At 34.4% G+C, this 18,404-nt stretch overlaps 1 protein-coding gene across 2 annotated transcripts in view; it reads right to left on the reverse strand.

Moving 5' to 3' along the window:
- Nucleotides 1-18,404, reverse strand: part of LOC128555473 (uncharacterized) — an 85,406-nt gene that overhangs the window by 42,292 nt on the left and 24,710 nt on the right. For both annotated transcript variants that reach the window (XM_053537775.1, XM_053537776.1), the window contains exon 3: nucleotides 7,536-7,646. In XM_053537775.1, coding sequence (XP_053393750.1) covers nucleotides 7,536-7,646 — 111 coding nt within the window. The remainder of the gene's footprint in view (nucleotides 1-7,535; nucleotides 7,647-18,404) is intronic.

The raw sequence follows: 18,404 nt of genomic DNA on the forward strand, positions 1-18,404 counted from the left end.
TCGTGCCTAGCGTCTACTTTTGTAGACAAAATAAAAGTTGTATATGAAATTTTGTTTACCTTATTTGTTGAGAAAATAAACCCAATTACTATATCAAGTCATGCTTACTTTTACATTAAAAGACTTATTATCAAAATTAGAAATTCAGGCATATATTGGTTAAATTTTTTGTTTAGGTCCACCTTTTCTTAAAAGCTATAAAAGTTACAACTTCGAAAATTTACACACTAATTTATTATCATGAGTAGACTATATGGGCCAAGGACCATAACTCTGATATGCATGTTGTCAAAATAATGGCCCTTTTTATACTTAGAAAATCTGAATTACAAACTATTTTTTTACATATTGTCCAGCACTTGCAGACGAGCGATGGCATCGCGATGGCACCCGTTGGCGGTGCTCTTGTTATAAAGTATGGTTGTCGGGAAATAACAAAAAATGCCACCAAAGACAATTACTACGGCGCTTTTTCGGATATATAGGCACACTATGACGTTCATAAAATCAAATCCTATATTTTTTCACAACTTATGTTTTTCTAAGGTCAGAATAAATATCGCCATGGTTTGGAAAATTATACATTTTTATATCATACTTTGGGTTTGTTGTAACCTTTACTTTCCTTTTGATGAGCTTACCTATGCCTATTAATTTATTCTTAGATTAAATACTTTTACATGAAAATAAGTTTTGTTTTGAAATATAGTCAGCGCTCCCGTAAAACAGATAATGAACAATGGATATTAGACAGCAGTTTAAGACAGATATTGGAGCTTTTTCCAAGATACACGAAGACAATTTGCATGTACAGTTTTCTGGTTAGGCAGCTGAATAACTAATCACAATTTGCGTTGGTATAATCTTTTCTTTATTCTATCAGGAAAACAGATACCAATCACCCTAATAAAATATACACATATGGTCGCATTGTAATTAATGAGTATTTTTCGTAAGTTCTTACTATCATTAAGTTAAACTATGTTTTCAATAAAATAGAATTGCTTATACTCATAATTACAAAAGTATGTAAAAAATAAAACGGAAAATGATTAATAATTATCAATGGAAATGGCAAGAATATACGAAAAATAAAAACAGCTTTGACAAACATATATTTACAGTCTACCTAAATGTGCTTAATGTGTTTTCACTCTACCAAAAAGGGGTCCCAGAGTTACCATGGTAAAGATTAATATTATAAGTATCAAACATTATACTTGTGGTCCAAATTTCTTTGCTATTAAACAAATACAAGGGACCACCCCGGCGTGGCCTATATTGACCCCAGGGTCATGATTTGAAAAATCTTAGTAGACAACCACAAGAGCATACCACATACCAATTTGTTCTTACCTCTGAGCCTTATGGTTTTAGAAAATATTTTTAAAAAGATTCTTCCCTGTATTAGCCAATGTAAAAACCGTTGACCCCGCGGTGCAGTCAATTTTGACCCCAGGGTCATGATTTGAACAAATTTGATAGTTCACTACTAGACAGTACTAAATACCACATATCTAAGGTCTTGGCCTTATGATTCAAGACAACGATTTTAAAAAGTTTTTTCCCTATACAAGTCTATTTAAACCATGTGTCCCCGGGGCGGGGCCAGTTATAACCCCAGGGAGATAATTTGAACTCTCTTGGTAAAGGACTACTAACCGATGCTACATATCAAAGCCCTATGCCATGTGGTTTTGTACAAGAAGATTTTAAAAAGTTTACCTATATAAGTCTATATAAACAATGTGACCCCCATGGGCAGGGTCATATTTGATCCTCGGGGGATAATTTGAACATTCTTGGTAGAGGACCATAAGATGATGCAACATAACAAATATCAAAGCCCTAGGCCCTGTAGTTTTGGAAAAGATTTTCAAAGATTTTTTTCATATATAAGTCTATATAAACCATGTGTCCCCCAGGGCGGAGCCATATTTGAACCTAGGGGATAATTTGAACAATCTTGGTAGAGGACCACTAGATGATGTTACATACCAAATATCAAAGCCCTAGGTCCTGTGGTTTTGGACAAGAAACGTTTTAAAGTTTTTCCTTTCGGTTACCATGGCAACCAGAGTTCTATATGGAATTCCAATTATTTGAATTTTTTTTAAAGAAGACACTCCAAGGAACATTCCTGTGAAGTTTCATCGGTTTAGAAGGAAATGCTGTTTAAAGGAAAGTGTGGACGGACGGACGGACGCCGGTCGGTGGTCGAACTCACGACCCCGCGATCCGTACATATGCGTTCTCCCTATTGAACTAAGTGGACGGGCTTAGAGGGGATATGTGGTTATGAAGCCTGCATATCACAGAAACTGCCAAATGATAAAATTAAAAAGCAGGCATATCTAAGGGGTGGTTAAACAATACCCGAGGGTTTTAAAGCGGGCGTATTGAGCCCCTAGAACAGCATTAATTTGATTTGGTTGGTCAATCATTTCTGTGTCATTTGTAGATCGCACCATACCAAAAGGTCGTCTGCATTTATTTGTTGAAAAAGCCGGTTTCAATGCATTGGAAATATTTTTCTTGAACCGTAGATGAGACGAGTTTTAAAACATTTGTTCTAGCTATAACTGGTACATCTACTAGTATGTTTTTGTTGACTATGCCAGACATGTCGACAGTGGCGTTGGTGTACCCTTACATACTGCAACTAACTGCCATCTGGTCCTTTTACTATGAATTTCCTCAAATTAATCTTATCATACATGTTTTCACATATTTTGTGATTACTGATCCTGCGTCAATTAAATACCGTTTATAAAAACTTGGTTTTCATTCTAATATCCAACTAACCGACCGCTTCGAGTGCGGGAGGTCGTGGGTTCGATCCCCGGCCGCGTTATACCAAAGACGTGAAAAATGGTACCAGTAGCTCCCTTGCTTGGCGCTCAGCATTAAAAGGGAAAATGGCCTCCCATCCGGAATGAGGTGTTGAGAGTGATTAATATAAGTTGTAGAACTTCCTTCACAATCGACCTAAAATAAATTATGTATAAACTAACCGACCAATATTGAAACCTTGATTTTGGACGTTTTATCAATTTTCTAGTAGGACCACACCAAAATGATGTCTCGTTCTTCGGATTTTTTTCAAAAATATTTGGGGCGAGCGAGCGAAAAAAAAAATATTTTTTTTTCAAATCATCATTTATTGAAGCGAGCGAAGAGCGATAAAATAAAAAAAGGAGTAAATATATGCTCGTGTAATGTTTAACACCAAATATTCATAAGCCGGCAAAAAAAATGTGTTTAACGTAACATTCAGACAGCATTGTCTTTGGAGTATTGAACGTATAATGTGTGATACATACAATAAAAAGTAAGAAATATATCAGCGCTATTATTATTCTGAAATGTCTTATTTATCCCATATCACTTAAAAATTTTCTCTGCTCGTGACGTTATACCTTTTAACCCATGAAGTGCTGGACAACATGTATCTGTTACAAATGCAGATCACTCAGCACTCAAAGAACTCGAAGAATGTTATATGAGGTGGTACTGTCACGGTATAGAACTTGAATATAAAAACGGGGAGAAAAATGCAGTCTGATACTCAGACTATATTTTTCTCAACCTGTGACAGTACTATCCGGTGCTAAGTCAGCAGGCTGTCAGAAATCGAATGAAAATCAAGCACTTTGAGGGTTTGACTATACAAAGCTATACAAAGTAAACAAAAACAAATGTTGACACTTTTGAGTGACATATAAGCAAATGTCTAGAATTCCTGATGTATTGTCATTTTCATATCACTCAAACCAAATAAAGAATCAACAAAAGTCAAAAACAGAAACCTGCGTTTGAAAAAACACACATGCCCTTGGCGGGTTTATACGAATGTTTCTGCGGAAGGATTCATCTTATTGTACAGCGCAGCAACCCTAAACAACTAAAACTGCAGCTCGGGGAAATCTCAACAGCTGTTGCTGGAAATACTTGCCGTTCGTCATCTCGGCATAAACCAAATTGACATAGGGGGCTGCCATTTTGTTATGCCCGATTGTTTAATGATAGAATATTACAAAATGTAATCGAATCAACTTATACTACCGGGGTAAGTATCCATTCTGTGCGGTAGGGAGACTACGTAGTCGAATCGGTGGTTGTGTCAGAGAACATGGTTCTTCCGATGTTCCGATAAATAACAAGCAAGGTGCGTTTAAACTTCGGAATTTCCTCTTTTTTTTCCGTTCCTACTGATTTCGACTCAGCGCAAAGAATACGCCAGGTGCGGGCGGTCAAAAAAAATTAAAATGTTTTTTTTTCATTTCCCGTCAAATTGGTGCGGGAAATCCGACGAACAGGTAATCAGTTTGGTGTGGCCTTAAGTGGTGAATATGTGAACCAAAATACCAGCACAATTACATATTCATCATAATTTTAAAATCAATTGTACTAACAATAAGTAAACAAGATATATTCATCATGTCACTACGTATTTTATTGTTGTTGAATATTTAGTTGTGTGTGTCCTAAAGAAGAAAAAAGAAGATTGAAGCAAATAATTCTTGTTTTGTTATCCTACTGTAAAATAATAAAAAAGAAACTGCCATATACACGTTTCGGACCAACCAACCAACTGATGTCATTCATGATCCAGCGCCCGAGACCTCACGACCAGTCTATTAGTTGTTAATCCAATACCTGATAACCCGCCCGCTAAGCTCAATAGGAAGAGCGCCAATCTACGGAACGCGGGGTCGTGAGTTCGAATTTCGGGCGGGCCGTATGTTCTCCGTGACGATTTGATTAAATACATTCTGTCCGAAATCATTCGTCCTTCGTCTCTGATTCATGTGGGGAAGTTGGCAGTTACTTGCGGAGAACAGGTTTGTACTGGTACAGAATCCAGGAACACTGTTTGGGTTAACTAGCCGCCGTTACATAACTGAATTACTGTTGAAAAAACGGCGTTAAACCCAAAACAAACAAATGTACCTGATAAGTCAATAACACATGAGATATTATCGACAAACTACAGCGGGCGACGTAATTTCCATACATTGACAAAACATTTACGACTATCTCCATTAACCAAAAGAATCACTTTTGAATACTTTATAAACAACATACACTTAACGAAACTTCTTACGCCCTCTCGATATTTTTATGCCCTTGTACATTTATTGGGGGGGGGGGTGTATATAGCGTTGCTGCTGTCCTTTCCGTGCGTACGTCCGTCCTTACGTCCTAAGCGCCGTACGTCCCGAAATCTTGTTTATCCAACTCCTCCCATTTGATTCAAACTGTCACAGGTGACCAAGGTTAATGTGTAGATGACCATCAAGGAAGGATTTTTTTCTGTGACTATTTTACCGAGGTTATGGCCCTTTGATAGTTTTTGCTATATGGAATGTAGAGAATGTTTTTGTCCAACACTATTAGCCTGATTTGCTTCAAAATTTCACAGATCAACAAACTTGATGTGCAGATGACCATAAAGGAAGTAATTGTTTCTGTGATTATTTTTAGTGCAGTTATGGCCCTTTGATAATTTTTGCTATATGGATATAGAGAAAAATCTTGTGTGTCCAACTCTTCCCACACTATAAGTCTGATTTGCTTCAAACTTTTACAGATGAACAAGCTTGATGTGCAGATGACAATAAAGGAAGGAGTTTTTTCTGTGAATATTTTCACTGCAGTTATGGCTCTTTGACAGTTTTTGCTATATAGAGGATGGCACAGTATGTGGGGGCATCCGTGTCCTATGGACACAATTTCTAGTTTTCAACAGTTTTCATTTTTCATACAATATATTTACGAAATTTCTCATAGGTTTAAGATAACATAAGCAATTTCAACGACATTGTCAAAGGCTATTGTGCTTTAACTCATTATGCTACATCAACGCAAAAAAGTCACAAAAATACACATAGTAAATGTCTATAATTAAAAAGCAAACGAACTTGGTGAAAGGGCAGGAAAATAAAGACAAGAGCAAAATAACCTCTTTATCTTGCTAAATCTCCATGTTATTTAAAAGCCTTTATATAAACATACGAGAAAGTTTACAAGTGTACTACTTGTAGTATAAAGATATTGCCAAAATTTTTAGGAGAGTAAAAAGTTTCGGTCAGTATATTTCGACTCACTAAAACGCCGTACAAGATCGGAATCGCGTGGAGTGGACTCCGTGAGTATGTTGTAACTTTTGCAGTGAATTCCAGTTACCAACTAGCAAAACAATGATTTCCTTACAGATTTTACCGGGCATATTTAAGATTCACTCTTACAGAACGTTTAAGACTGTATAAATAAAATCTTTCAAATATAAGTACGCATAGCTATACCTTTTATGAAATATTATGCATACCTGGGCTTGATATAATTTACGTGAATGGTGTCTTTACTAACCTTTACCCTGCTAAATTTCTAAAATGGACTGGTCAATCATTCAATTTGGGCAATACCATTTATTATTTTAAGGGGTCTTCACTGAAAATTGACTGATTGAATAGCGAACAGAACAGACCATGATCAGCCTGCACGGACGTGCCTGCACTGGTCACAAAGGCAGAATTACTTGCTGCAAACAGGCTAAAGGTTAAACTATTTATGATTAGATTCTATGGCAAAATACTTTCTATTACCTAAGGCAAAATTATTCTATTTTCCATTGCAATATAACTTCTACAAGTCCAAGAAATATGCACTAAGGAAGTAAATAGTGTAAGTATCCAAATATGATATAACCCAATGATTATAAGATATATGAATATTCAGGGATAATAGATATTACACACAATGTTACACCTTTTCATTGATATAACAGACAGCAGCACATTGACGCGTATACAACAGACAGGCAACTAGACGTCTGTTGAATAAGAGTTTAAGATGTAGGACGATTTTAACATTGTAGATACTCACATCATATTGCCTGATATCCCCACGCCGAGTTACGAAATCAATAACGTTGTGTAAAGATGTTAGTTTTTTTAGCTGTACTTTTTCAATTCGACTTTCCATTAAGATATGCTAGTCAATCCACACGTGCAGATGCCTAAACGTATTATGTAATTAATCCTGATCGCTATCTTTGCGATGAAAATGGTGCGAAATATGAATTCAACAGCCCGGTTCAATGTGTTTACAATTAACTTTGAACACCTTTACCTTTGACTCAAAAGATCAAACATTTGGGGATAATCTTGACGAGTTTTAAGTCTGTCCATAATTCTACACTTACGCTCTGGCCCTTTAAAGTCGCCCGGATATGGCCACGTATGATAAACTTTACCGCAGAGGGATTTTTTTAAATGTTGTCCACCACGCCGAGGAGTTACTAGAACGCACACGCAGTGCACACGCACGCACATCTTAGCTGACAGGGAGGATTCGAGGTCACTACGTCCTTTAGAAATAGCACATACAAATGAAACAATGCTACGTCCTTTAGAAATAGTACATACAAATGAAAATGTTACCTGGTAGCTCATCATCGGAATAAAGCAATGCATATGAGATGTTTATTTGCTATATACGAGTATACTAAATGTAATAAAAGATTTTCTTACGCAGCACTTAAACTAAGTGAATTAAAATTAGTTTCATCGTCTTCAGATGTCAGTGTGGTTTCAACTGGTCTTTCAGGTTTTGTGACTATTGAACGGTGCTTCTCTAACCATCTGTTGAAAAATAGAATGCATTAACAACAAGTGGATGAAGTATTGCCATGTAATACAAAGTCCCCTACCGGAAGGAACCTAATTTTCTCTACTGCAGTATAACATAATGAACTGATATTGTCAATGATGTATAAACAATATTGTACTATATATACTATATGTTATAACAAAACACTTGGATTAAAATTTGCATACACAAAAACCTACAGTTGTTGATTGTTTCATAACATCTATTAATATAAACACGAGTGCCAGAATGTCACAATATACGCCCGTCATAGCAAATTTCTTTACACTAGCACCTGTATTTTCATATGGAATTTTTTGGGCCAATTATAAAAATGTTATAATATAAGTTATTTATAGTAACAACAAAGGAAAGTTAATCCTAAAATAAAAATATATATGTAATATAAGTCCACACAAAACTCTTTACTAGGTAGAAATAGGTGAACATACACCTAAAAATTGGATATAGCATGCATGTTGTACCACAGAAAACTGGTTTCGATTTTTCCCTTCGGCCTGTAATAAAAAACAATTACAATTAATAAAAACTACTATATAAACTATTTATAGTAAAACAAAGAGAAGTAATTCTTGAAGGATCTATGTCACGTGACTTGAGGTGGTCAGGTTTTTGCAAGTGAAACATAAAAAACGGATTTAAAGTATTTTATGGAGTATTAAAAGTAAAAAAACTTATGTAAGTGATGAACTTAAATGATAGATAATGTGATAGTTTGGATAAATGGCCGGTAAAAAAGGTAGAAACAGAGAACAAAGGAGAGAAAAGAGAAAAGCTAGTGATGGTTCAATGAACAATGGCGGACAATGTAAATCAGGTCGATACACAAAGACACCTGATAGTGTTTGTGTAAGTAACATTTTAAAAGAAACGAATTCAGTGTTATTTGATAGCGATGATAATACTGCTGTGCTGAATTTGGAAAACCTGTTTGAGTCTGATACTGACGGTTGTTCTATTGATGATACTGCAGAAACTGACTCGAGCTATACATCTGACAAAATGTCTCAACATTCGGACAGTAACAATATGAGTGGTGCAAGTTCTAAAGTTAATAGCTCACCATCGAACGCTGATATTATGCAGTTTTTGAAAAAAATAAATGACCGTATTGGGAATGTCGAAAAGCGATTAAATTCTCTTGAATCCCTGGAAAAAAAAGTTGAAAAATTTGAGCTCGAGGTGACAAAAATTTGGAATTATTTAACGGATCAAAATACAAAATGCAGTGAGAGGTTGACGAACGTAGAAGACAAGGCAGAAAGTACTGATTTTAATCTTGGTATTGTAAATTCAAAGGTGGAGGAGTTACAAAGTAAAAATAAACAATTAACTGAGGATTTGGCATACGTACAGTCCCAGTCAATGAGGAACAATCTCATATTTGGAAATATTGAAGAGGCCCGTCAGGGCGTAAACGAGAACACAGAGGACTTGTTACGAGAATTTTTAGTGGACAAAATGAACATTGCTAAAGAGTTTGTTGAGCAAATGAAGTTTGAACGGGTTCACAGAATGGGAGATAAAGGAAGGGGTGATAGGAAGATTGTTGCAAAGTTCACTTTATTCAAAGACAGAGAGCTGGTAAGAAAATCATGGAAATCGTTAGACAAATCAAAATACTTTGTACACGAGCAGTTCCCTAAGAGTGTTGTAGATAAGAGAAAGAAATTAATGCCAATGGTTAAGGAAGCGAGAAGAAACGGACACAGTGCGTGGATAGCTTACGATACATTATATATTGATGGAAAATCACAGAGGGTAGACGTTAAGTAGGGAATCAAGGGGGATGATTTGAGTATTTTGTCTTGGAATATTAATGGTCTTAGTGATGTGAAAAAAGGGAGTAGAGATTTTGTTAATACTATAACGCAGTATGATATTGTGTTCTTATATGAAACGTGGGCCAATAAAAGTAGCAAAATCGATATCGATGGGTATGAGTCCTATAATTTTATAGAAAATTTCAGCACCGGAGTTCAAAAAGATGTAGTGGAGGTGTTGCTGTCTATTTTAAAAATATACTTAGAAATGGTATTGAAATTGTGCGTAATCACTTGGATACTGTTATATGGCTGAAGCTGTGTAAGGATTTTTTCCATTTGAAAAAGATGTGTTTCTTTGTGGGGTCTATCTCTGGTGTGAAGATTCGCCTGCATATAATGTTTGTAATGTAGACTTATTCGATGTGATACAAAATGACATATTTGATTTTGAAAATGACGGTGCTGTGTACTTAGTTGGGGACTGGAACAGTCGTGTCGGAACTAGAAATGATTTCATTGTGTGTGATGTTTATAATGAACATTTGGATCATGATTTGTATTTTCCGGATATACCCATTGCACGAGCCTCCGCCGATAAAATTTGTAACAGTTTCGGTTGTAGACTACTTGATCTATGTAAATCTACTGGATTGCGCCTAGTTAACGGTCGTCTTGGTCATGATCATGATAACGGTGCATTCACGTTTTATTCAAGAAAAGGGTGCTCTGTAATAGACTATTTATTGACAAAGGAATGTTTCTTTTCAAGCCTCGGTGATTTCAAGGTGCACGAACTAACGGAGTGGAGTGACCATTGTCCTATTTCTTTTAACTTATATTGTAACAAGTTTACAAATGGAGATTCGGGCACAGAAAATGAAACATTTACTAAATATAAATGGTCAGGGGATTTAAAAAATGATTTTCGTTCAGGGCTTATAGGAAAATTGAGTGATTTTAATTCTTTGCTAAATGGTGTAAACTTAAATGACAGGACATCGATTGATAGCTTAATACTAGATTTTACGACTATAATACAGGGCGTAGCTAATCCATTGTTTTGTAAATCTGTTGAAAAGAAGAATACATGTTCCTTTTCAGATAACCGGTTAACAAATAGAAATAAGGAATGGTTTGATTACGAGTGCATTCAAGCAAGGCAACGTTATACTGATGCACTACATGTTTTTAATAGATGTAAAACTGAAGTAAACAGAGAAGAGTTATTTTTGTTAAAAGGTCGATATAAGAGTATTATTAAGAAAAAACGAAGAAGTTTTGAATTGAAAAAAATGTCGCGCATAGAGAAACTTAGATTTACAAACCCTAGAGAATTCTGGAAATATTTCAAAGATCAGAATAAAACCACCAATAATATATCAGTTGAGACATTTTTCAAGTATTTTTCTGAGTTAGAAAAAGATATTTCTACCACAATAAACCAGGAAGCTGAGAATTTTGAAGCTAATAATGATTTTAATTCGTTTGAAAATGCGGATGAAATTTTAGACCGACCTATTATTGTTGATGAAATTTTGAATGCCGTAAAATCTTTAAAAACAAATAAATCTCCGGGAAACGATTTTTTGTTAAATGAGTATTTTATAGAATCTGTAGATATTTTAGCTTCACACCTTTGTGATATATTTAATTATATTCTTGATAGTGGATTTTTTCCTGAACAGTGGACTCAAGGTGTTATTATACCATTACATAAAAAGGGTAATAAAGATACTGTTAATAATTATAGGGGAATTACATTAGTGAGTTGTATGTCAAAATTATTTACAACTGTTTTAAATAAAAGAATTATGGATTATTGTGAGGAAAATAATTTACTGTCAGACGCGCAATTTGGTTTCAGAAAAGGAAAATCAACCATTGACGCATTGTTCACTTTGTTAACTGTAGTTCAGAAATATATAAATGAAAACAAGCGTTTATACTGTGTTTTTGTTGACCTGAAAAAGGCTTTTGATTCTATTTATAGAAACGCCCTATGGCTGAAATTATATAGATGTGGTATAAGAGGTAAATTATTGCGGATTATTAGGGATATGTATGGAAAAGTGAAATCATGTGTAAAGTCATGTAATAGTTATTCTGATTTTTTTGAATGTGCTATAGGGTTGCGTCAAGGGGAGGTAATTTCACCTGTTTTATTTTCCCTTTTTATTGATGACTTAGAGCTGTTTTTGGAACAGGATGTAAACTGTGGTCTTAAAATCAACGATATTGTTTTAATACTGTTACTTTTTGCAGATGATATGGTTATCCTTGGAAATTCAGTTAAAGAAATTAACGAAAGTTTAAAATTGTTGAATGTATATTGTAAAAAATGGAGTTTAGAAGTTAATGTAGAAAAGACTAAAGTAATGGTGTTTCGAAAACGAGGTGGAATATTACATAATGAGGAATTTTTGTATAATGGTAGTAAACTTGAAGTTGTAAATGATTTCAATTACCTTGGTACGGTTTTTAACTATACAGGAAACTTTGTATTAAATCAAGAACATTTAGTTGGCAAGGCCTTGAAAGCATTAAATACTTTATTATATCATTGTTTTAAGTATAAACTTAAACCAAAACTACTTTGTCAGCTGTTTGATTCCTTTGTAGGGTCTATCTTAAATTATGCATCAGAAATTTGGGGTTGTAGTAAATCTAAAGAAATAGAAAGAATTCATCTTAAATTTTGCAAGAAAATACTTAACGTCAGAATGAATACCTCTAATGCAGCTGTTTATGGCGAACTTGCTCGTTACCCTTTGTACATTTCGAGATATGTTAATATTATGAAATATTGGTTTAAAATATTGAATACTGACAATATTATTCTAAATGAAGTGTATAAAATAGCATATATTGATTGTATTAATGGAAAACGTAACTGGGTGACAGATGTAAAAAAACTTTTATTTGATTATGGATTCAATTATGTCTGGGAATATCCTCAAAGTGTTTCTTGTGACATGTTTATAATGTTATTTAAACAACGTCTGGTTGACAGTTTCATTCAAAGATGGCATGCTGATAAGCAAAATAGTTCTGTGTTAAATCTTTACAATAATATAAAACCAGTATTTAAATGTGAAACGTATCTAGATATTTTACCATGCAACTTAAGACATTTCCTTAGTAGAATCCGAGTGTCTTCACACTCACTACGAATACATACTGGCAGATATGGTATAAACAGAATAGAAAGAAATGAGCGTTATTGTACTTATTGCAACACACGTGATATTGAAGATGAATTTCATTTTATAATTAAGTGTCCATGTTATTCTGATATAAGAAAAAAATACATTAAAAGTTATTATTATACAAGACCGAGTATGCAAAAATTTATTGATATGTTAATGTCTGATAATAGATCAATATTACTTAACTTGGCGAAATATATTAAACTAGCTCTTACTCATAGAATATCATTGTTACACAATTAATTACATTTCATCCTCTGTATTGCTTTCTTTTCATCTTTTGTTATTTAGATGCAGCAACTGTTAATATTTGATACTGTATTACTTTCATAGTCATAGTGACATAGGAATTGGCTGTAAATTTAAATTTGTATGTATTTATGATGATGTACATTGTACAAGTCGAAATAAAAGATTCTTCTTCTTCTTCTTCTTCTAAAAACAAGGGTCCTTATGGTGATGAACATTTGTGTCAAGTTACATCCAAATCCATCCATGCATGAAGACGAAATGCTCCGGACAAAGTCATTCTTGAATTTGACCTTTGACCTCTAAATGTGACCTTGACCTGAGAACTAGGTACCTGGTTCTTGCGCATGACAATCCGTCTCATGGTGGTGAACATTTGTGCCAAGTTACATCAAAATCCCTCCATGCATGAAGAAGAAATGCTCCGGACAAAGTCATTCTTGTATCTGACCTTTCCAAGTGTGCCCTTGAAATTCAGCGAAGGGCCCCGGTTTTATGCATGACACGTTGCCTTATCAAGGGGAATATTTGTGCCAACTGATATTTAAATCCTGTTTTGCATGACAAAGTTATAGACCAGAAAGGAAAATAAAATTCTATTGATCTTTGATCTCCAAGTGTGACCTTGAACGAGCTAGGGTTCTGGATGTTGCGCATGATACGTCGTCTCATCATGGGGAACATTTATGCCAAGTAATATTGTAATCTCTTAATGGATGACAGAGTTATGGACCGGACACGAAACAGACCCTGTTCATGCCATGTTATCATTTGACTGCCAAGTGTGACCTTGAAATTTGAGCTAGGGGTCTGAAAGTTGTGCATGACACATCGTCTTATTACGAGGTACATTTGTGACACGTAATACCAAAATCCCTTTACGGATGGCAGAGTTATAGACCGGACAGGAAAAAAAACCCCTGTAGACCTTTGACCTCCAATCGTGACCTTGACCTTTAAGCTAGAGGTCTGGGTTTGAAAACAAGTCGTCTTATCATGGGAAACAGTTGTGCCAAATAATATTAAAATCCCTTAATGAATGACAGAGTTATAGACCGGACACGAAACGGACCCTGTTCATGCCATGTTAACATTTGACTGCCAAGTGTGACCTTGACCTTTGAGCTAGGGGTTTGAAAGTTGTGCTAGACAAATCATCATACCTTATGAGGTACATTTGTGCCAAGTAATATTAAAATCCCTTTATGGATGGCAGAGTTATGGACCGGACAGGAAAAAAGCCCTGTTGACCTTTGACCTCCAATTGTGACTTTGACCTTTAAGCCAGGGGTCCGGGTTTTGCGCATGACATGTCATCTCATCATGGGAAACACTTGTGCCAAGTAATATTAAAATCGCGTAATGAATGACAAAGTTATGGACCCGACAAGAAATTGCGGACGGACGGACGGAAATACGGACGGACGGACGGAAAAGCGCATTCCTATAGTTATTCCTATCCTATAGTTTTCAACCAGTAGGGGACTAACTAGCGACATACTAATAGCAATAATATATTGATTAATTAATGCGTCCCTTTTGCTTTCTAATTTAAAATTATTTTTCATAAGTGCATATATCATAAACCAGTTACAATATGAGGCTATGTATATAACTGTCGCTTAGAATTTCATTTAGATAATTACATACTCACCTTATAAATCATTATATGCATTTTGAGCTGAGATTATGATTTTTGCGTCGCCACAACCCGAGGCTATTTTGTATGTTAATCATATGTACCCTTTGGTAATATTTCGAAAGGAACAATGCAATTTTTCATTGACCATAAAATTGACATTTACAAAGGACCTGTCAATTTTGAACTTTTTGAAAGTACATGTATGTTAAATCACTCACAGTCATTTGAACTACATAAATTGTATTTGGTAACAATTTGAAGATGAATACTTGACCAATACAAAGCAGTAGGACAGTAATTATTTAAATATTTAAAATCCTTTACACTTTTTTCTGTCGACCAGTTGAAAATATGAGGGATCATGATTTTCAAAATATTGAAATACATTTTTGGTTATATTTTCGGGTTTGCATTTCATGATCTCGTGTTATGTCATCGCTTAAAACACTAAATCTGAATTTTTCTAAAATGTGGCAAAATACTTTTTTTGCATGTTCATATTCTTGCAAAAACATGGAATCGTAAGTGAGATCTTTTTATCTGTTAATATAAAACTAAAATGTGACATATTATCGCCAGTTTGGCCGTATTCCATTTCCGTGTATTTCTATGCATACAGAATGACGACTAAATCTAGCCAAAATGCACCAAGAAGCATCATTATATATACGAATCATTTTCTGTGTAAGAACAAGATTTTCATAATATATATATATTCTAAATATTTATATAATATTTAATATATATATATATATAGAACAAATTTGTATCAAATTGTCAGTGACTCCATCCAGCATCTACGCTTTACCTTCATCCCTCTGGTCAACTTCATATAACAGTGAGTGCAAAATTAATTATTTTGGGCAATGAGGCTGCTTACTTATAAAAAATTTATTTACTTATAACGTAAAATGTGTTTTTTTTGCCTAAAGAAGCATTCTTATCATTAATTTTCAAAATATATTTCGGATTCTAAAATCATGGTTTACGAGTATAATATAACTTGTAATATCATAATAGTATACAAGTAAATTCTAGACACTTCGTTCACATAATCTGTCAGTACATTCAATGTTATACTAACATGTTTCAGAAAACATTTGTTTTCTCAAAAGTAATTTCATGACACTAACGTACCTATTACTTGGAAATATCCCATATCACATTGCAATGAAATTCAAACGAATCAAAGAGTATTCTTTTTAATTAATGGTACGGTTATCATCATTGTCTAGTCAGTAATTTCTTTAAAATTTTAATTTGATTTCTAGTTAAATTACGTCGATTATAGTCTATACTATTTTGTTTCAGATCGATTTAGGTGACAGCTTGAAGCTTATTGTAATCGTTCTTCAGTCCGTAACCGTTCTTCCTGGACAAACCAGTACTGGTTTGATTTTGAGTCCTGCCAAAAGTAGGCGACTTTTCATTTAAAGCAGTTTGACCCAAATTATAGTTCCTAGTGCATTTGTGCATTTTGGTTTGTATTTGGATATTTACTTCTCACGCTTTTGAAATTATTACAATAATAATGCAAGCTTCAAGCAGGCTGATGGGTAGAGAAAGAGAGGAGAAGCAAAACGGTCTAGCATAACTAAGAGACGATGAATTATTATAGTGTTACTGATATCATGTATTGCGAGTGCAAGCTGCAGAAAATTTCTTCTAAAATAAAGGTCTGAATTTTAGGCTATCAAAAATGTATGCTTGCTGAATTTTTAAAGTTGGATGCACTCTATTATGTATATATGTATGTATATCATTGGAATGGGAGCTTTTTAAAGGCTGAAGAGCAGGTTGGGGAGACTCTGGAAAGAAGAAACACATCCTACAGGTGGATGTACGGGGTACATCCACCGGAAAATTTTGATAATTTAATTGCTACATTCTGCACTCTGCTGATTTTTCAAAGAAATTTAAGTAAAAAACTGACGTTTCACAATTTTTACCTGACTAAAAGATTATGTTCCAACTGTTTTTTATCATAAAGAGATAAAAGTTGTATTACATTTTTGCCTTTGTGTTTGAAAGCCGTTTTCAATAAAATGGTCATTTTACTTTTAGGTCTGTTGGAGTGGGGTATGGGGATCTTCCCACTGAAAAGTTGAAGTTTGTGAATGTCAAGTCCTTAATTCTAGAGGATTTCAACACTAAAGACATGTTGTTAGTTACTCTAGGTATGAGGTATATTAAACAAGAGTTGTTGTTGGAGGAGAGCAACGCTTGACTATTCAACAGCCTTATCAGTAAAGAAGTAAATAAATGAATACTTAAGTTAGAAAAGGAGCATTATTTTATAAACATGCAAAACATAGTTATAAAGGTATCAAGTCAACTCGTCCCCTAGTCAACTCGTCCCCCAGTCAACTCGTCCCCGATTTGGTCATTTCGTCCCTCAAAATTGGTCATTTCGTCCCCCTCATGATAAAATTTGGTCAACTCGTCCCCCTTTTGGTCAATTCGTCCCCCTTTTGGTAATTTTGTCCCCCTTAATATTTTAGGCATTTTTGTTTTTTATGATATTTTTGACTTTGAAAACTTGTATTTAAAATCATCGAGAGATTTGAAGGAGTTATACTGGAAATAGTTAACTTTAAATAATTAGGTTTGATAAAAAAAAATAAAAGAAATATACTGAAAATAAAAGACAATTAACTGAAATAAAATAAATAGATACAATGCCCTTAACTTTTTAAAATTCATAGTAAGAAAAGAGAGAGAGCAATAAATCCTTACCCCTGGTCATAATAAAAGAAAGTTTTAATTAGAAACACAATAAAGAATAAATAAACAACTAATATCTGTCACATATGTTTTACTAAAAATAACCAACATGCTTTATATTCATTTTTGTCATTAAAATAAAAAAAATATTTCAAATGTAGGGAGACAGTGGTTTCTAAAAAAAAGTAGAATGAGCATATCCCTGCATACGAAAGGTATTAAAGGTTATTGATCACATTAAAAGGCGTTGATTGGGCTGATTGGAAGGTGTTAATGGTATTTTTGCATGAAAAGTTCTTGATTGACCGAATGAAATGTGTCAAAATTTTCCCCTAGTAGAATTAAATGTGTTAATAGCTGATTGGAGTGAGGAAATTATTTGTTATAAAAAAGTTTAATTTGTTTGTTTGTTTGTTTTGGGTTTAACGCCGTTTTTCAACAGTATTTCAGTTATGAAACGGCGGACAGTTAACCTAACCAGTGTTCCTGGATTCTGTACCAGTACAAACCTGTTCTCCGCAAGTAATTGCCAACTTTCCCATATGAATCAGAGTTGGAGGACTAATGATTTCAGACACAATGTCGTTTATCAAATAGTCACGGAGAAAACACGCCCCGCCCGAGGATCGAACTCGCGACCCCGCGATCCATAGACCGACGCTCTACTGAGCTAAGCGGGCGGGTTATAAAGAAAAAAAAGTTTAATAAAAAGTTTAATCTTATTCAAGAGTTTGAAAATAAGAAGCATCAAATACGGACATTTAAACAGCAATCATGTTGTCCAACATAGCGGTCAGGGCGTCACCGTGAATAATTGTGTAAAGTTTGAGTGGTTATTTAGGTCATTGAGGTCATTGAGGTATCAGCTTACATACAAAAACTTAACCATAATTTGAATGCTGACAATAGCGTGAGTGCAATAGATCTACCTATTCTTCTAATAGTCAGACTAAAAAGGAATTTTATTATGGTGCGAGCCCCTTGTAAGAAGTAATAATAGAGATGACTTTGAATACTTAAAAAACCAAATGCTGAATTCTAATAAACTACCAGTAAGAAGGAGAAAAAATATATATATACATAAAAGATGGCGCTCTTTTACCACCTTACGGTTGCGCCTATATATACTGTATAAATTACTTT

Source organism: Mercenaria mercenaria, chromosome 3, assembly GCF_021730395.1.
Source record: "Mercenaria mercenaria strain notata chromosome 3, MADL_Memer_1, whole genome shotgun sequence".
In the NCBI taxonomy this organism is placed as follows: Eukaryota; Metazoa; Mollusca; class Bivalvia; order Venerida; family Veneridae; genus Mercenaria; species Mercenaria mercenaria.